The following is a 19,861-nucleotide window of genomic DNA, read 5'->3' as shown; positions in this document are numbered from 1 at the left end:
CTTGAGGAAGTAAACTAGGAATATATGAGCCTGTAATTACGTAATCCCTCTGGTAGACCCATCGAAAACCTCTTTTGATCCGTTTCCTCAGAATTTTCACCCAGATCCCAATTTCTCGCTTCTCATCGTCTCCGTTCTCTGAAATGGCTTCTAATGGGAGATCTGCGGTGAGTCCTCAGCTTGAATTATAGGGTTTGCCCTCAACAATTGCGGGGTTTGCCTCTATTTTCTCCTAATCCAAATCTGATCCAAAATGAGCACGCTTGCTCGTGTTTTCGGTACTTTTAGGAGGCAGGAAATGCAGAGAGCAGCTTGGAGAAGATCAAGCGGCAGCTGACGTCAGGGTCGGGGAAATATTTGCTTCAGGGTCCTCTTTTGAAACGATCAGAGACGGTACGCCCTCTGACCTATCCTTCTTCACAGAAATTAGGGTCTAACATTTCCTAGTTATGAGATCGGTACAGTAAACTTTTTTTTTCCCTATATATGCCTCTCTTTTTTCTTGTTTGAAGTGGTATATGAAACTTCAAATGCTGTATGTACGCGGAAAACAAGATTCCGAGTGATCTCAAGTCATTTAATGACTTGTCCATAAAACTTTGCTGAATTATCATTATTCAAGTTTATTTGCAAGGAAAGTTACAATTTTGGCGCCATTTAGTGGATTTTAACATCCTTCCAACAATAACAACTAAAGCTCATCCCACTAGGTGAGGTTGGTAATATGGATCCTTTTCATTCTTGTATGTCCGTACATTCAACTTAAAATCCTTATCTCTGCAATTTTCATTTTTTATTCATGTGTTTGAGTCAGAGCTCAACATTCAGTTCTATATAATATAGTGGGTATAACCGTCGTTTTATAGTTTTAAAGGTACTTTACGAGTACAAAGAATACCAGAAACTCTCTTTCATTTCAACTATCTTGTTTATATTCTATATAAGACATCTCTCTTAATCCCTTCATCTTGTTACAAAAATGACCATAAATTTTTAAAATATCAATTACATATAACTCGTCATCTCCTATCTTAATAATTGTCTCATTACATCTGATATTGTTAAACTTAAATTTCATATATTTTGTCTTTACTCTATTATGATATTGTTAAACTTAAATTTCATATATTTTGTCTTTACTCTACTATGCCCAGAACCTTTCACTTCTAGTATTTGTTACCAAAATTCAAGTTTAACGTTTACTCCTTCAGTGTCTCATCTACCAAAACAATGTCATCTGCAAACAACATGCACCGTAGTACTGAGTTCATCCATGATTAGTGTAAAAAGATAGGGGTTTAAAGCTGATCCTTGATGTAATCCTATCTTTATAGGAAAAGCTTCAATTAATCTAATGTTTCACTATTGTCACTATATCCTCATACATATCCTTAATTAGTTCAATATACTCTATGCTAATACCTCTCTTGTTTAGAATTATCTATATATAATTTCCCTTGAGATTCTATTATAAGTTTTTTCTAAGTTGATGAATACCATATGTAAGTCTTACTTTTGTTTCTGATATTTTTCAATTAGTTGTCTGAGAAGATATATAGCTTCTATTGACGACCTTTCAGACATAAATCCAAATTAATTTTTGGTAACCTATGTAGCACGAATACTTACCGATTTTATTTTTAAGTATCGTACATGGATACGACACGAATACAGATACGATACACAAATACGCGTATCGGATATGGCCAAAAATGCGTCGTGAACTTTTTTGAGGTTTGACCAGGCATATACGTTTTGGACACGACAACGATATGGCTAGGATATGTTTGGGCAAAATTGCAAATATTTAAAATTTTTAGGGTTTAATTGAAAAAAAATTAAAAATATTTAGGACTAATTGGAAAGTATTAATAAAAATGAATTAGTTGTGGGCTTTTAAACCCTAAACCCTAATCTTTTTATGCTCACCTCTCATCCTACTCGCCTCTCATTACCTCTTTAACATTGTCGCCTCCCTTTCTTTCGCCGCCCCACGCTGCCGCTCACCATGTCAACCCTAAACTATTGTTTCTAATTCTGCTTCACTCCTCTAAAGTGCTTAAACCCTAATCATTTTGTTAAAAAAATTTGATTTAGAAATTTGAATATAAACCCTAATCTTTCAGTCTCCTTTTTTTTTCTTTTTGGCTTTCAATTTTTTTGATGAACACTATGTAAAAGTCTCGGTTTTGACCATCTTTCATGATCTTTCAATATTATATATATATATTCAAAATTTGTCGTATCTGTATCATATTCAATACGATACTCGGACCCGTATCCATGCAACATAGTCAGTAACTGTGATCTCCTTCTTTAGTCTTTTTTCTATTACTCTTTCCCAAAGTTTCATGATATAACTCATAGTTTAATACCCTTATAGTTTGTACAATTTCTATATCTCCTTTATTCTTATATAAGGAAACTAGAGTACATACCCTTAGTCATGTTTTTTAGTTTTCAATATCAGGTTGAATAACTTTGTAAGTCATTCAATTCCTTGTTTCCTAAGGCACTTCCATGCCTTTATCGAAATATTTGGTCCAATTATCTTTCCATTTTGCATCTCATTTAAATTTGTTCTACTTCTAAAGTTTGAATTCTACAATAAAAATTTCAATTTTTATATTCATATGACCTACCTAAATTACCTAAGTCAAGTTGGTCATCTAAATCTTCATTAAAAAGTTGCTGAAAATACCTCATTCATCGCTCTTTTATTTCCTCGTTATTTATTAGTACCCTATTGCATTCATCCTTAATACATCTTATTTGGATACGATTTTTTTGTCTTTCTCTCTCTTACTTTAGTTATTCTATAAATGTCTTTTTCCCTTTATTTTGTATTCAATTTTCGATATAAGTGTTCAAAAGTTTCATTTTTAGCTTCATTCACTGCTTAGCCTCTTTCTTAGTTACTTGGATATTTTTTTAAGTTTTCCTCGTTTGTACAAATATATAATTCTTCCTTCACTTTCTCATACTTTCTCATTCAATAACCAAGATTCTTTATTCATGTGCACATCTCTTGACTCACCAAGTACACTCTTAACTACTATTTTCAACTTTGATATCATCTTATCCCATGTCATATGCAAATTACCGTATATTTCTCCTAATACATGTACTTCTACCCTCTCCTTAAATATATTGTGCTTTCATTTTTTAACTTCCATCACTTAATTTTAAGAATCGTGTATATTTCCCTTCTATTGATAATATACTTAAGGCATATATCCAACACTACTAACTTATGTTGTGTAGTTAAATTTTCTCGAGGGATGATCTTGCTATCTTTATAAATCTTTCTATCATTTTTCCTAATCATAAGAAAAGCAATTTGCGATTTATTATTTTCACTTTTGAACGTAACCAAGTGTTCAACGTATTAGCTAGTATAAGGTTATGTTATCACAAAATCCAATATAGTTTTTCCTTATTCATTCTTGTTCCAAACTCATAATCCCCATACACCCTATCATAAAGCTCATTCTTCACGCCTATATGCTCATTTAGATCTTCTCTTATTAAAATCATTTTAGTTAGCGGAATGTTTTGTAATACCTCATTTAGGTCGCTCTAAAATCTAAATTTGGTGTGTTCATCTAATCTTACTTGAGGTGCATATATGCTAATTACATTAATGGTTTCTTTCGCCGCCACTATCATGAGAGTTATAATTCTATCCGCTTTCTAACTACTACTTCATCCTTTAGCGAACTATCGACAACAATACCTACTCCATTTTTTGTTTTACTCCTTCCTGTGTACCATAACTTAAAATCCGAATTCTTTATCATCTTTGCGTTCTCTCCTACCCATGTTGTCTCTTGTACATACAAAATATTAATTCTTCTCTTAATTATCATATCTACTACCTCCATTGTTTTACTAGTGAGCGTTCCTAGATTTCATATTCCAAATCTTAGACAGTTAGTTTTTTTTATAATATTTGTTCTTATCCAACCTATGATGTGAGAACTCTTATATATTTAACACTACACCCAAGTTCCCATGGAAATGCAACAGTCCTTGCTAAGCGCTGCAACGCGAACTCTTGCATATTTCACACTATACCCGAATTCTCATAAAGATGTAGTGGTCCTTGCTAGGCATGCAACACGTTCCTTCGGAGAACATTATAGTATTAGCACAATAATTTGATGGATTCATTCATTCAACATTTGCCGATAAATCAAGATGTTTTAGAGTATTTACGTAATATTTTTTTATAACTTCTCGTTATGTAGGTTACTAGCTGATGTGAGCATTTGATATTTTCACTTTTGATGTTGCTTAAAAGTAAGTTTACATGGAAAAAGGAAGCGAATTTTGTTTGGCAGTTGTCTATTATGTCTTAATACTACAATCTACAAAAGTGTTTGATGAGCCACCTTATGTATGTGAGCCTATAAAGCGCCTTGGCAATATCTTGATTTGTGGATTTTGTTAGTCTCCTACATAACTGATGAATCACCTCTATGTTATATAAACCTAGCTAACCAAGTATTTAGACAATTTCTTGAGTTAGTCTAATTTACCAATTTATATCCACAGCAAATCGGTCTGGCAATTTGATGTTGCATGAGTACAAATGGCATATGGTCAAGAAAATTTGGTAGTTAGAATGTGAAGGTCAATTGACAGTTTCTCTTTGCTGACATAGTGAAAGCAGAAAGAAGCTTAGTATGATTATCAGTTGTTAGGCTGATGCTCTCTTTAGATCAAATACTAGTGTTGGTCGTTTGCTAAATGTACAAATAAAGTGAGTCCTTACCTTGTTTTCCAAGTTGTTATCCAGTTATAATAGTTATTTACGTTATAGAAATTGTGAATGATCTTTGCTCACCTATTGTTGATCAGCTAAGGAAATGGAATGAGCGTTGGGTGATTCTAGATCCAACTACAGGAAAAATGGAGTACAAGTATAATATCTTCTTGTAATTGAGTATTTATGAATTCCAACTGATTACCTCGATCATAGAATTTTATTTTTGTCCTGGCACAGAATTCGGAGAAATGAACCAGGTATTAAAGGAACCATCATGTTTGATTCAAACAGCGTTATCACAAATTCACCAATAAACTTCCAGTAAGGCTTCTATATGCACAATGATCTGAGTTTTCCATTTTTTTCTTGGATGAAGTACCATTAAGACTCTTGTGATGTATTGTTTTTCTTTTTGCAGTGGTTTGCCAAAATATGATGGCTGCTGTTTTTGTATCCATAATCATAGTTTATGTTATTTCTATGAGTCAGTTTTTGCTCTTATTGGGACTTTTAGACAAAATATCCAGTTCTTTCTTGTTGAAGGTAGTGAAACATATCGAGTTCCTCAACTAACATAACAGATATTGGAACACCACAGAAAAAGGAGTATTTCTTCTGTGCAGAGACTCCTGGTGCTGCTAAAGCCTGGGTATCCACTTTACAGTAAGCTTGTTGACCTAAAAGCTTTTTATTGGTATAATTCTTAAACAAGCCAGCATATTTTTAGGTATTCAAGCATAATTTCTCAAGTGACAGTCCTAACTCCAAGTTCTGATATTTTATCTATGTGATCTGAAATACCTAGTATGTATGCACCGCTCTTTATTGGTCACTAGCATATGGTTTTCTGCGTGATGTGAAACTCCTAGTGTGTATGCACCATCCTTTATTGGTCACTTTAAATCCATCACTCTCTTAACACGTGTTGCAATTTCTCTGCAACTACTGCTTGCCAGTCTTTACAAACCTTTTAGCTAATAGTAAATGGCAGTTCGTGGTCATATCATTTATTATTGTTACACACAATTTTTTAATATTCTCTCTTAGTTTAAATATTTGGTTTGTCTTAGCCACTGATTCACACTCTTATGTATTGTTCAATATCAGTGCCACACAGTTGGTACTGCGTGCTCATAGGGAAGCAGTTAATAACTTGAGTGGCAGTGGATCTGCACAATTAGGAACAGTTGCTACAGTTGTTGCAGCTGCTAACTCAACTGCAATGGAGGCCTCAAAAGAAATCGAAGCAGCCATGAAGATCTCCCTGCGAACTGCTCTGGGTTCGTTGACTACTAAGCCAAGTGATGGTCAATTAGATGATTTGACTATTATGAAGGTATCTTCTAATATTTTCAGATATGAGGAATTTAGAATTTTGTATACATACATTAAGTTTTAGCATTTTCAAACACTCAGTTTATTTATGTTTGGTTATTTGTGTTCCATGGCACAGGAAACTCTTAGAGTTAAAGATGAAGAACTACATCAGTTAGCTAAGGATATTCGAGCTCGTGATTCCACGATAAAAGATATAACAGATAAACTATTGGAGACAGCGGAGGCTGCTGAAGCAGCTGCTTCTGCAGCTCATGCAATGAATGAGGAGAGAAGACTTGCATGTGCAGATATCGAGCGTCTAAGGAAGGATGCAGAGAAGCACCACGAAATTTTCCTGCTTAAGGTGATGCCTTCAATTTCATAAATTGAGAGAAAATTTTAATATATATTGTTTATTTATTTTCTACAAGAGGTAAACTGAATGGTTAGTGGTATGAATGATGCAATTAATAAACCAAATTCTTAAATTGTGGTAATAAAATTCTGATTTGAATAAGAACTGGATCACTATCTGATACCTAGATAGATAAATCTTAAGATTTTTCTTCCTAGAATGTTAACTCCGAGTGTCAATCCATATCATACTGTACCACCATTTTTTTTTTTAGTTTATTGTCTTGATTGAATATATGGTTTATATTCTACAGGCAACAAGGAAACACAGATCAAATCATTTTATTGTAAATGGCCTTCCAGCATCTGATTAGCTCGTGCTTGCAAAAAAAAAAAAGAATGATTCTTCCTCAGCTTTCAATGTGGTAGTTGTTAATACAACATTGACACTCCAATTTAATCCCATATCTGAATTTTGCTTCACTTGATCTAAGTTTATTTGGCCAAGTCTAGTCTAGGGTTATTTAAGCCTATGAAAATAATGGATCAACATTTTAATTTGAATATGTTATGACAAAAGATCACCCTTCCCCCGCATTGGCAGGAGCTGCCATTTATGTTGTGACAAATGGTATAACAGACCTACTCAATGGCTTTCTGAGTGGGCTAATGGAGAATGACATGGTGTAGTAGTACAATAGCCCTAACTCGCAACTAACTATCTGGATCTTAAAAATAATGAGAAGCCTTAAGTAGGGGAGAATATTATGACTCTAATTTAGTTTGAAGTGTTACAATCATGGTACCATTGACTGTTAAGACCTGGTATAACTTGTATGCTGAGGGCTGAGGATTTAATGTTTGTCTTGGTTGTTAGCAACACGCATCAACTTATATAGTTTCAGAAGCAAAAATTACAGAAAAAACAGAGCAGATAAACAAAATGAACAAAAAAAAGTGAAAAAAAAAATTGTTTGAAATCTTAGATTAACTTTCCTCGAGGCAAGGGTTTTTTTCCAACATCCCAGTACAGGGGCGGGCTGTCATTGCACAACCAGTGAGCTCAACCCTTGAACCTTTGCATAGCACATTAATCAACCTCCAATACCTCTCAAAACACTGACAAGTGCAATGGACATGGTCTTTTGTTATGATCATCTGTTTCTCACACACACATATGCAGATTTTGGTCTTAGTGTGGCCAAATAGCCTTTTTATGAAATTTAAAAAGGTGGTGACCACAGCCATTAGGAAAATAATTCACTGCATAAGCAGTTTAAAAGCAAATAAATAAAGTGCACGATCCTGGTTTTTTATCCTTGAAGACTTAAATTACATTGGCAGGTTTGAGTGGACAGAGAGGAAAGAACTACCACTATGGTTTGAAGAAAGGATCACCTTAAAGTCAAATTGCGATATGGTGTGTCAGTAATATTGTTGATATGAATACCAACCTTAGGCATAAGAGCCGTGTTGCTGATTTCCTTGTATTCTCTCTTCTATTTGTGCGTTCTTTGTCATGATGTGTACTTTTGCAGTTGAGAGAATCTGAAGAAAAGGTTAAGAACCTTACAATGGAACAAGAGCTGTTGCTAAAGCAGAGAGACTCTGCACTTCAGGAGGCACACATGTGGCGCTCTGAGCTTGCAAAAGCTAGGGAACGAGCCGTGGTACTAGAAGCAGCTGTTGTGAGAGCTGAAGAAAGGGCCAGAATAACTGAGGTGGACTCTGAGGCCAGAGTAAAGGATGCTGTAGAGAAATCATTAGCAGCCATAAAAGAAAAAGAGGATCTCCTGGCTCTTGTTCATAAGTTGCAATCACAAGTACAGAGGTATTATGTCATTGTTTTATTCTTTGGTAGTATTTCAGGTTATCCATAAATCTGATGATCAATTGTCTTGGGTAAAGTTTTGCCACCGTGAATAGATAGACTTTCACTAAGGATCAAGTAACACAGATTAGCCAGAAGAGTTGTCAAATATCTTTTTCTTGCAATACATTTTGTTTTCATTTTGTGGGAGTTATATAACTAAAGCATTCTAATGAAATTTTTTTACTTCTGTCACTAATAAATTCCAATTATTATGAGCTACTAACTATATTAACTGATTCTTGGTTTTGTGCTTGGATGATTACGGAACCACTTCTTTCTATCCAACATAATTAATTTACAGTTTGTTTATGATCACAAAGTGTTAGTGTCTGTAACCTGATAGCAAAACTTTGATTTGTTTCTTTTCCTCTACAGATTCGGTAACACAAAGCAGGCTTTTGAAGAGAGATCGGAGGCGCACTCCACCCCCGATGACACTCTTCCAATGACAAAGCATGTCGACTTATTGGAAGATGATGTCGATAAAGCTTGCTTAAATGATCCCAGGCCACTTCCAGCTTCTTCCGAGAGTGAAATACAACTTGGAGTTGATGGAGTCGATATCCACTCTGTTGGTGATGCCAACTGGGATAATTTCCAGTCTTCAGCTGCAAGAATAGCCGATGTGCGCGAGATTTCTCCTGAAGCAGAAGGAAACAGCCTGGATATTTCTGTCGATACCACTCGCAACAATGATACTCAACCTTGATCAAGTGTTAACCATGGACAAGTGGGAAAAGAAAAATAGTCTTCTAATTTGAGCTTAGAGGTTGAGAGCTGCGCATAAAAATATGATAAATTATATGTTTTGTATAGAGAAATCACAATTTGGTGAAGCTTTTAGCTTGTCATGTGTAGTTAATAAGTAATTTGGTGGTCAGTTAATTATGGTGGGAGGAACAGTTCATTATTTTCTAAGAACTCCCTAATGGTCCTCTCATTTACTAATCTCCAATATTTAGTATATTAATAATTTCCATTATGATACCCAACTACCGGAAGCTAGAATAAAAGAAAAGATACATTAATTGGGCGCAGTAGTCAAAGGAATCAAGTTTTTCAATTTTTGATTTAGTATGAAATTGTAGTTAAATCCTAAACCTAAATTAAAAATAACTTTTATTGGAAATAATCAAAAGTTAATTATTCCATAGTAGTAAAAAAAAAATAATACAATCTATCTTTTGTTATAAAAATAATTTTGATAAATAAATTATTAACTAAAACCTTAAGGATAATAATTTTTAACTAAAAGCAATACATTTAAAAATCTAATTTTAATTAAAAAGGAATCAAGTTTTTCAATTTTTGATTTAGTATGAAATTGTAGTTAAATCCTAAACCTAAATTAAAAATAACTTTTATTGGAAATAATCAAAAGTTAATTATTCCATAGTAGTAAAAAAAAATAATACAATCTATCTTTTGTTATAAAAATAATTTTGATAAATAAATTATTAACTAAAACCTTAAGGATAATAATTTTTAACTAAAAGCAATACATTTAAAAATCTAATTTTAATTAAAAAGGAATCAAGTTTTTCAATTTTTGATTTAGTATGAAATTGTAGTTAAATCCTAAACCTAAATTAAAAATAACTTTTATTGGAAATAATCAAAAGTTAATTATTCCATAGTAGTAAAAAAAAATAATACAATCTATCTTTTGTTATAAAAATAATTTTGATAAATAAATTATTAACTAAAACCTTAAGGATAATAATTTTTAACTAAAAGCAATACATTTAAAAATCTAATTTTAATTAAAAAATAATAACGATTTCCATTGCCGGGATTTGAACCCGGGTCGCCTGGGTGAAAGCCAGGTATCCTAACCGGACTAGACGACAATGGAACTCTTATAAAATTCGGTAAATTAATATATTTTATATTATAATTTTCATGATGAATTTTATTAAAACATAAAAATCATTTTTATAGATTGCCAAAATTTGCATTTTTTTAGGGCATGTACCAAATCATGTCCTATTGTATATTTTTTTTTTGTTCATGTAATCATGTTACTGAATTAAACATATTTTAAACGTTTTTTTTTATATTTAAGTTATTCAAAAAATAAACAAGAATTACTCGTAACTCAGTATTTTATAAATTTAGAATTTCATTTTTGTAAACAAATTTACAGATCAATTTACATGTATAGTAAAGTAATTCAGGATACTTTACAGATAAAAATGAAATATCTCAATTTCTTCGACTAATATCTCTTCTATAAATTCTGGAACCTTCTGGAAGTAGACAATTTTCTCCTAGTTTACCTACCGAACCCTCTTATTTTTTCGTGTGATTGTCACTGCATTACACTCATTGAGGCATCTAATTTATTTTTATTCTTAGAAGAAATCTAAATTGATCCAATTTATTTATTTTTTTAATAATTAATGTATCCGAGTTTAATCCATTTAATGCCGAAGGTCGAAAATTTTTCTCCTGATTCATCTATATAATACATAAGGACAGCTTGAACACATTCATTAGTGGAATATTCATGTTCTATTAAAAATTTAAATCTTTTAATAATTAATTTTGATGAAAGCTAAAATAAAATTATATTAATATTTTTTTATACTGAAAATAATTTTAAAACTTATTAATAATTTTTTTTTGAATATTTTATATAAAAAAATATGCACGGTCATATTTCTCTTTAGCCTTACATTTTAAGATTGTTAGAAACTTCTATAAATACTTTGATAACACATATAACACGACTAATTAAAATTCTAATTGTCTTATTTATTTTCTTAAATGTTTTAGCATTGTATCCTTTGGGATATCTAATTTATTTATTAGATTACATTTCATGTAATTTCACAATTCAACTTATATTTCAAGTTTTAAAATAATTAAAATCAAGAACAATATCATGATTTTTTTTTTAAATACTCGTTTACAATTTTTTAAAATACTCCTAAAATCTCATTAATATTAAGACACTTTAATATTTTACATTAACAATCAGAATACCTATTTTATTATTCCATATTTATCATCAAAATCATTCATTTATTAATTATAAAAAAAAAATATTTTAATAATAAACCTATTTTCTTTCACATAACTATATCATTACAGTAAAATAGTTATATAAAAATTAAAAAAAAAATCAATTCAAATAAAAAAAAAAGAGAGATCTCGCCCTGCTTTGGTCACGGCCAGCTAAATTAACGATGAAATTAAATATTCATTATTAATTTATCTATAGGAATTTATTTTTATCGCTAATTTAAACAATTTGAATATAAACTATTATTAATAATAATTGATATTATGCTAAATTATAATTTCATCCCTAATTTAGTGCTTAAATATTATTTTGACCAAAGTTATAATTTCATCACTAATTTAATAATAAAATTAAAATTCCGTCCTTAATAGAAGATCTTCGTGCCGTGAGAATATTTTTCATCCTGATCATAAATATGAAAATCTAACTTAAATTTATTAGCTAGTTTGGTTGGATGTGGTCCTTAGATTTTGGTCAACTGTCAGCTTCTAGCCTTCTAGTTGCAACTAGATTATTCCCCATCATTCTCATAGCTAAATTCTACATTACACCTAAAAAAATGATTTTTTTTTTTCTTCATTTTTTGAATTTTTAAATATTCCTTCTAGTGCATGCATCTCCACGTCAACACAAATAAAATATTATTCCACATGTCATGAGAAAAAAATTAGGAAAATAGAAAATTCTCTTAGTACCACCTTGAATTCTACATGTAATATAAAATTCCTTCTTAATTGCTTATGCCTGGTTAAACTTTGGTTGTCACGGAGTGTCCAGTAAATTAAAGAGCGTGTAGATCAATTTTTAATCGGTGCATATCCTTAAAAAACAAAAAAAACTTTTTATTTTCTAGTCATTTAGCAATCGATCATAAACTGATCTCTCGGTTATAAATTGATCTCGTAATTTACTTTCTTTACATAATTTGAAAATAACCTATGAGATAAATTTGGAATGGATGTAATAATCATCTTTACTATAATGAATCATCCTATATATCATTTTCCTCTTAAATGTCAAATTTATTTTTTTAAAAAAAAGACTTTGTTAATGTAAATTTTAAGGGAGTTGGTGACTTTATGCCCCATAACTTATTCCCCAAGAGACAATTAAGATCTTTGAACGAGATCTTATAACTAGGAATTAATTATGGGCATAAAAATAATATCACAAGAAAATTAAAGCTATCATCAATGGAAAAGTATGTTACAATTCTTTCTCTTTATAGTTAATATAAAGGACTTTAAGTGAAACCATGTATGGTTGAAGTTGAACCAAAGTCACATTCCACAATTATTAAGGGATTTCTATAGATTAAATTAGAAGGATCCTCTAGTTCTATATAGAGACTTTGTTCATCGAAGTGTTAGTTTGATGAAGTGGATTAAACCTTAGAAAGGGAGGGCTTCTTCATGGTGGGAGGAGTCGACAAGGAAGAAATATAAGAGAGGGATAGGTCAAAGATGAAGACTTGACTTAAGGTTAACCATTAAGTAGAGCTACCACCATATGACATTTTGTGTTCCTTGTGCCTTCACATTCAATTCATAGGTAAGAGAATGAATGTGCTTAATGGCATAAAAGTGCATTGAGAGGTTAGAAAAGGGAGGACTCGGAGGATTTAAAAGTGCTCGATCATGGAGGAGGAAGAGGCCAAGAAGAGAGAAGAAGTAGAGCTGCAAGTTATGGATCAAGAAAGAGATGTGGTTCTCCCAGGATTCCGATTTCACCCCACAGATGAAGAGCTAGTAGGGTTTTACTTGCGGAGGAAAGTGGAGAGGAAGAGATTCAGCATAGAGATCATCAAGGAGATAAATATCTACAAGCATGATCCTTGGGAGCTTCCAAGTAATTAAGCTCAACTCGATCCTTAATTTTATTTCTTCATATTTATGCATAGTTTATATACATATTCAATAACGTATATCCTTTTGTGTTTTTCATTTACTTTAATTTGGGTTTCTATATGATTTCTAGCTCTCCAAAACCTAATTATGTTAGTTGTGTTAGAAGTTCATATATTAAAGAAAAAAATACAAGAAAAATAAAGTCATAAAATACATAGCAAGCTTTCCAAAGTGATTAACTAATATTGAAAAAAAAATAACAACATACAATTAATTCTAAATAAAAATCACGAGATAATGGATTTTCTAAGTCTTCATCTTCAAGTTACGCCTTTCAATTTATAAAATGCCCACATGTTTACTACTATTGACATGGCAATATTTAACCTTTTAGAATTTGTATCTACTGGAGAACAAGAATGGTACTTCTTTTGCTTGAGGGGTAGGAAATATAGGAACAGCATAAGGCCTAATAGGGTCACTGGATCTGGGTTTTGGAAGGCCACTGGTATCGATAGACCGATATATTCATCGAGCAATGCCGATGATTGCATCGGTCTAAAGAAGTCTCTCGTGTACTACAAGGGAAGCGCAGGCAAAGGAACCAAGACCGACTGGATGATGCATGAATTCCGTCATCCTTGCAAGGACAATGCTAATACTGATGTCACCACGCAAGGAGCGGTGAGATTAATGTCTTCCTTTTTCTAATTTACGCAATGATCTCTTCGACATCACATATAATGATCGTTAACCACTTGTGTTTATGACTTGATGCAGGAAGTTTGGACGATATGTAGAATTTTCAAGAGGAATGTGTCTTATAAAAGAAACAATTGGAGAGCAATAGACAACATCAAATCTATCTCTCCGGACTCTAGTTCGAAAACTAATTGTAGGTTTGAATCAATTAGTCAAAATGAATGCAATTACCTAATCCCTTCAAGCTATTCCCATGGAGATCAAAGGAAAGGCAACACTGAAGAGAATGACCACCAAATAAATGCAAACCAATGGCAATGGAACTCTTCGACGAAAACTCACATTGTAGCACCTCAATCCAAGGTAGAGGTAAACCCTAACATGAATGACTATGACTTAAAAGATGGAAATTGGGATGAACTCGGAAGGATTGTGGAGTTCTTGACTAATCAAAATGTCGCCTCTTATTGTATATAGTTGCCAATAAAAACATTATGAAACATTGTTTTTTATATATGTGCAATCTTCGGGTAATACTTACTGTAAAGAGAATTCTACTTAATGTTGAAGGTCTTTTCTAATAAACACACATAGTAGCATATGATTGAATGAGAATAATCAAGTGTTTTCATCTGTTACTTTCCGCCATATATCATCTACAATTCTGTTTATTCTAATCATCTCTTAGAATTGCCATACAAGCTTTTCCATTGGGTTAATGATTGATGCAATCATTCTATTGGTAAAAAAAACTTGATAAGGCACACAATTAATAACTAATATTAATATCATTATCCAAAATAGTGGATCAGATTCCATATGCATTTGGATCGGATCAAGTTGACAACCGGGCAGTTCCACAGGGTCGTTCGACCAAGTTGACAAATTTACAACTAGGACAAATTTCATGTCAAATTTTGAAATTTTTCCTAATATTTTACCCATCAGGATGCTGCTTGTGTCATTATATGGTCATGCAAAGTAATAAAGTAAGTCCTATTGTTGCATTGTGGAAAAAAATAAGAAAGAAAAGAGTTGGTTTCCACAAGTTGACTGGAACAAATATGAAAAAAATTCAAGCTCTATTTAAAATTATAAATTTCTTGTTGATAGGAGAAAATTGCAATTCTAGAAGGTGGAAAAGAGCATTAAATTAATTAAAAAGTAATAGTGGTGACGTGGCAGTAGAATGGTTTTCCCATGCTACAGTTTGTTGGATTTTCCTTAAAAAAAGTCTATTCATGCAGTTTTACCAAAATACCCTCGGCCATTATTTCTCCCCAGCAAGGCAAAGTCTATACGTTGAATGTGACACTGCTTTACGTAAATTGACTGCTCATAAATATAAATAGGTCATGTAACACAATTTGTATTAAAAAAATAATCAGCTAAAATGAAAAAAAAAAACAAAAACAAAAACAAAAAACAAATGCTTAGAGATATCATGTTTCGTGCCTAACCAGCCATGTTTAATGTTCAAATGACTGAAAACGTGTAGTGTGCAAATGTATTAAAGCAAGAGTCATGTTCAAACATGTTAATGTGAGTTAAACCTATGTGATCCATGTATTTAAGGGCCGTTAAACCTATGTGGCTCACATAATGAATTATATTGTATCCCCATGAAACTATCAATGTTAATAATAATTATAATTCCTATTCTATGTAAAAAAAAAAAGTTAAAACTTAATTTATCTTATTTTATTTTTTGGTGATTTTATTATACCTGCCATAATATTCAAAAAATTCATATATAGTAAACTATAATTTTTATTTAAAACATAAATATCATTGAATAAAATTTGGAAATTTAAGAGTGGATCTTTTGGTTAATCAAACTCAAGAAGAAATCTAATCTATAGAGAAGATTGTCTTTGTGGGATTCTAATTGTTTGTTGATGCTGTATAATGTCACCTTAGCAACATATCATCATTTTAACATTCCAAATATGAAAATTTAACACATATTATATTTAAAACAAGAAGAATATATTGTGGTAGATATAAATTTTAAAGGATATGCAAAGTTCTACTGCATTAATTAATTAAAATTGGAAGTGGATGGTAAACAAAGAACATCCTTTCCCTATAATACATTTGATTTAAGCTATTTCATTTATCTCGTTATGTTTTCCTCCAAGTGTATACACTATTAGTATCCTCATATTTAAGAAATATTTATATGCAATAACACTGATGGTCATTGTAGTTCAGTAATTGATCATTAAGACAAAAGGATAGTATAGTATTGTCTCGATGACATAGGCACAATCTCAGTTCTGCAGCTGTTGTTTTGTTTATCCAAACAACTACCAAAATGCAATGTTGGTAAAGAAATCAATAGTAAGATGTAGCATAAGATCACAAAAAATAAATTCCTCTTTTAAAATCCATCTAGTGTGACACTTTTTTTCATTTATAATTTTTGATAATATATATGGAAGGAAATCCCTATTTTATGAAGGCAGAGATTGAATGCATGAATTTGACAACAACCTTCAAAGTTTTCACTAATTTAGTTAGCTATTACCTTCACCAAGTGAGAAAAATTAACCTTCAGGGTCTGTTTTAAGATGTTGCTGTGTCACTCAGATCTTCATCACCCAACTCCATTTTCTTTCCATAGATGTGTTTCCTAGTATTAAGAAACAAATCATCAGCAGCATAAAAAATATAGGGAATTAACAATGAGATTGAGTTTTGCCAAAAAGAATTATTGGAGAAATAAAATAAAATTTGTTCCTGCTGCTGGCTTACAAGAAGAATATTCACAATGCATTTGAATAAGTTTGATGTATTCTGTTGTATTGCAAGATAACCTAGTAACACTTACATGTACATGAATGCTGAGATATTGTATAATTTCTGAGAGCATAATCATCTTAAAGTTTGCAGACGAAATGCCATGATCTATTGCATAGACGTATATGCATCAGGAGAGATGCGAGTAATGCAACCAACATTTAAAATTTAAAGATTGCAAATGACCAACATACATATAATAAATATTCATCAACACACTAAATTTATTTTCACATAAAAAAAAGTCGTGCAAATCATACATTCCAAAGACAAATGAAATATAACATAATATTATTTATATATACACACTACCCAGACAATGTAACTTGTGGGTTTAAGTTAATTTGATTATGTATAAACTGAATCAAGTCGACCAAATTCTTTTTCAATTGTGCATGTAGTATGTATGGGCATATGCAGCCGCTATATAGTCATCTTCATAATCTGCCTAGACAGGCACGACACAAGCAGCCACTTTAAAACCACTGATAAAGATTATAGTTCCCTGGGGAAAAAATGATTGAACCAAGAGTTTTAGCAATCCTGAAGGCTTTTGATAGGATGAGACTGTGAGGCAAGTGAAACAATGGATGACTGAATGAGTTATTCTTTGAAAACTAAACAAGAAATTGCACAGCCCCTGATGTATGAAACATAAGCACCATAGTTACAGAACTATAACCAACAGTATAAGACCTTTGTGATACGAAACTTTCATCAGACAATGCCTTCTCTAGTCTCTCTTCAAATGGTGTTGAATGCCAGTTGACTCTCTGATCCTGAAACATGGAAAGATCCTCAGAAACAAAAGGAAAATAATCAATGAATTCTGAGCAATAGTTGTAAACTGAAGTCATTAACATTACCTCCTTGTATTTATTTGTTGAGTTTGGAATACCATTTCCATCCCACCTTTTATATAATGTATGTTCAGGCTCGTCATCTTTCCAATGCGCAGCAACCATGCCTAGAATAGGCCTGCTATCATCAGAACTCTTTGCTGAGGAAGATTTTTTATTGTGTGAGTCATCCCTTGTCATTGGAGGTTTCAACCATTGAGACAAGCTAGCCACTACTTCTGAGTACTGTGGGCTAACTAGTTTCATATCTGTGTTACTGGAAGGTGTTTCTAATGTGCTCAATATCTTTCCAGTAGTATATTTATCTGTATAGACTACCTCATCTTTCTGTTTTTCACTTCTTGGAGAAGAGAATCTGGTTCTGAGAGATAATTCAGAACCCTCAGGCTGTGATGCAGACATTTGTTGTTCCTTCTCTCCAGCATCAGGATTGAAACTGTAATGTGATTGAAACGATTCAGGGAAATCTTCATTCAAGACTTTCCACTGTGAATGATTTTCCACGATGGGAACTGGATACACATACTGATTCCTAATCCTGGGGCCCTTCCCTGTTCTAATGTGCTCCAGATTGGATGGGTAAATAGTTGCTGGTGTCTCCATCTCATCAGTCACTCTAAATGGAGTCGCAAAAGGAGAAACTTTAGAAGAAAATAACTGGAGATGAGATTCATGTTTAGAGGGAGAAGTATCAGGAGTATGAGTTTCCACCACCAATTCAGTACAATATTCATGTACACCTTCAAGAAGCACTGAGCTGCTTGAATTAACTGATGGTAAAAGACTGTCATTGTGCTGTGGACTCTGTTGATTGTCCAATAGGAAGCTACAGTACAACCCAATTATGAAAAAAGTCAGATATTTGTCCTAGTAAAAACAGTCTGTTGTGGAATTAATATTCATTCAACTGAAATCAAAGTTACCTCTCATGTGAAATACCATCATTGTTTTGCACCTGTAGTGGGATACTCGAAATCTCATGCTTTTCATCCCACAGAATCTTCTTAGAAATACCAGAAAACCTTAAAATGTAACTGGAAGATGTGCCTTCAAGCTTATCAGGATCTTGAAGTGTTACTTTCCCTGAAGCTTTTCGAATTTCTACAGGAGTTTGTAGGAGAGCACCACAAGCTTTCAAAATCTCAACCTGTACAATTTTCAATTATTACATGTAGACATGACACGGAATTAGAATTTTAGTTCATCAATGGCATTCAATCACTCATATAAGTGAGTACGCTTCATGAACAACTGATTAAAAAAATACTTGGCAGCAAAAAAAAATCAGGAATACCTCCCGCTTGAGTTCCTTATATAAGCTATCAGTTGCAAAGGTGTCGCTTGCGATTGGACAAACTACTCCATCAGGTAGAGAATCAGCCTCTACAAATTGGGAGAAATTCTCCAAAAAATTAGTAACAAGCAAGTAAGAAACTCTGTGAGTTTAAATCTGATGCAACGTTTGATTCGATCACCGGTCGCACCTTCGTTGATGAAAAAGGATCCAAGCTGCCGTTTTGACACCGAAGGCTCCTGATTTATCCATCAAATAACATTTTCACGGATTGATTGGTGCATAAAATAAAGAAGAAGATGAACACACCTGTTAATCTCAAGATCGGAACTTCCATACCTTGCGATTCTTCGTTCCTTCGACATTATTTCTGGACCGAATGCATCCGAAGAAACAGCCGACTCGCCCTAGAATACCATCGAGGAAACCCAAAAGCCCTTCTCCGGACGACATGAAGGTGAATCGAGAGGGAGCAATGGAGATCGATCGAGTGATATGATGATCCCAAATCGTAGAGAAGGAGGAGCTGCCGGGTTGGGGGAAAACTATTTCGGGGCTGCCGTTCAGAAATTTGAATCGGCGACGAGAAAAAGGGGAAGAAAACGACCGTTTAGAACTGGGCTAAATTTTAATTGGACCGATAATCTGTTGATGATATGGTTATTGGGCTCAAGTTCAGGCCTTATCAATTCAAATCTGTTTGGGGTTCTTCCGAGTGTGCATAAAGATCTGTTTGGTGTTCTTCCGAGTGTGCATAAGTTGTACCTCAAATTTATTCAATACAAAATACTACGTTTTATTCTGATGATAGGCACTCTTGGCGCACGGCCAAAGCCATACGCGCTGCTATCATTGAGATGTGCGGTCCGCAAACCCTATCTCCATCCATCTTTTTGTTGTAGCTATGATCCATCATCAATATCCCTTATTAGTAAAAAAAAATAAGACAGCCTAGTACATAAAACTCCAGCTATACGAAGTCCCGAGGAAGGATTCATTATACACAATCTTAC

The 19,861-nt window shown here is 32.8% G+C and overlaps 3 protein-coding genes and 1 non-coding gene across 5 annotated transcripts; 2 read left to right on the top strand and 2 right to left on the bottom strand.

Annotated features, from left to right (window-relative positions):
* Window positions 1-11: 11 nt before the first annotated feature.
* LOC122027593 (switch-associated protein 70-like) lies at window positions 12-9,180 on the top strand. Of its 2 annotated transcripts, XM_042586584.1 has the most exons (10): window positions 12-167; window positions 289-393; window positions 4,864-4,925; window positions 5,009-5,092; window positions 5,190-5,221; window positions 5,353-5,434; window positions 5,879-6,107; window positions 6,225-6,452; window positions 7,981-8,273; window positions 8,691-9,180. In XM_042586584.1, exons 1-10 carry the CDS (start codon window positions 144-146, stop codon window positions 9,022-9,024), a joined length of 1,473 nt encoding a protein of 490 aa, XP_042442518.1. In that variant the 5' UTR covers window positions 12-143; the 3' UTR covers window positions 9,025-9,180. The 2 variants fall into 2 exon arrangements, with proteins under 2 accessions (XP_042442518.1, XP_042442527.1); XM_042586593.1 differs by lacking the exons at window positions 12-167; window positions 289-393 and adding an exon at window positions 4,605-4,765.
* A 916-nt stretch (window positions 9,181-10,096) lies between these two features.
* Window positions 10,097-10,170, bottom strand: TRNAE-UUC. Its single transcript has one exon. It is a non-coding gene; the product is annotated as a tRNA-Glu (tRNA).
* A 2,455-nt stretch (window positions 10,171-12,625) lies between these two features.
* On the top strand, window positions 12,626-14,510 carry LOC122027584 (transcription factor JUNGBRUNNEN 1-like). Its single transcript, XM_042586573.1, has 3 exons — window positions 12,626-13,191; window positions 13,585-13,874; window positions 13,971-14,510. Exons 1-3 carry the CDS (start codon window positions 12,981-12,983, stop codon window positions 14,367-14,369), a joined length of 900 nt encoding a protein of 299 aa, XP_042442507.1. The 5' UTR covers window positions 12,626-12,980; the 3' UTR covers window positions 14,370-14,510.
* Window positions 14,511-16,287: 1,777 nt separating this feature from the next.
* LOC122007807 (protein JASON-like) lies at window positions 16,288-19,416 on the bottom strand. Its single transcript, XM_042563336.1, has 7 exons — window positions 19,188-19,416; window positions 19,039-19,087; window positions 18,849-18,937; window positions 18,478-18,701; window positions 17,561-18,380; window positions 17,391-17,473; window positions 16,288-16,527 (listed from the first exon to the last, which is right to left on the bottom strand). Exons 1-7 carry the CDS (start codon window positions 19,299-19,301, stop codon window positions 16,461-16,463), a joined length of 1,446 nt encoding a protein of 481 aa, XP_042419270.1. The 5' UTR covers window positions 19,302-19,416; the 3' UTR covers window positions 16,288-16,460.
* Window positions 19,417-19,861: the final 445 nt, after the last annotated feature.

The sequence above is a fragment of the Zingiber officinale genome, chromosome 1A (assembly GCF_018446385.1).
Source record: "Zingiber officinale cultivar Zhangliang chromosome 1A, Zo_v1.1, whole genome shotgun sequence".
Lineage (NCBI taxonomy): Eukaryota > Viridiplantae > Streptophyta > Magnoliopsida > Zingiberales > Zingiberaceae > Zingiber > Zingiber officinale.
Note: the sequence above shows the minus strand (reverse complement) of the source record. Positions and strands in the feature narration are given on the sequence as shown.

What these genes read in the sequence shown, in the direction of transcription:
- LOC122027584 (XM_042586573.1), top strand. Translation starts at nt 12,981, where the DNA reads ATGGAGGAGGAAGAGGCCAAGAAGAGAGAAGAAGTAGAGCTGCAAGTT. An exon ending in TGATCCTTGGGAGCTTCCAA is followed by an intron (nt 13,192 to 13,584) that starts GTAATTAAGCTC and finishes TTAACCTTTTAG; the next exon opens with AATTTGTATCTACTGGAGAA. An exon ending in ATGTCACCACGCAAGGAGCG is followed by an intron (nt 13,875 to 13,970) that starts GTGAGATTAATG and finishes GACTTGATGCAG; the next exon opens with GAAGTTTGGACGATATGTAG.
- LOC122027593 (XM_042586584.1), top strand. Translation starts at nt 144, where the DNA reads ATGGCTTCTAATGGGAGATCTGCG. An exon ending in ACAGGAAAAATGGAGTACAA is followed by an intron (nt 4,926 to 5,008) that starts GTATAATATCTT and finishes GTCCTGGCACAG; the next exon opens with AATTCGGAGAAATGAACCAG. An exon ending in TTGCAATCACAAGTACAGAG is followed by an intron (nt 8,274 to 8,690) that starts GTATTATGTCAT and finishes TTTCCTCTACAG; the next exon opens with ATTCGGTAACACAAAGCAGG.
- LOC122007807 (XM_042563336.1), bottom strand. Translation starts at nt 19,301, where the DNA reads ATGTCGTCCGGAGAAGGGCTTTTGGGTTTCCTCGATGGTATTCTAGGG. An exon ending in ATAAGGAACTCAAGCGGGAG is followed by an intron (nt 18,702 to 18,848) that starts GTATTCCTGATT and finishes AAAATTGTACAG; the next exon opens with GTTGAGATTTTGAAAGCTTG. An exon ending in GATGGTATTTCACATGAGAG is followed by an intron (nt 18,381 to 18,477) that starts GTAACTTTGATT and finishes GTTGTACTGTAG; the next exon opens with CTTCCTATTGGACAATCAAC.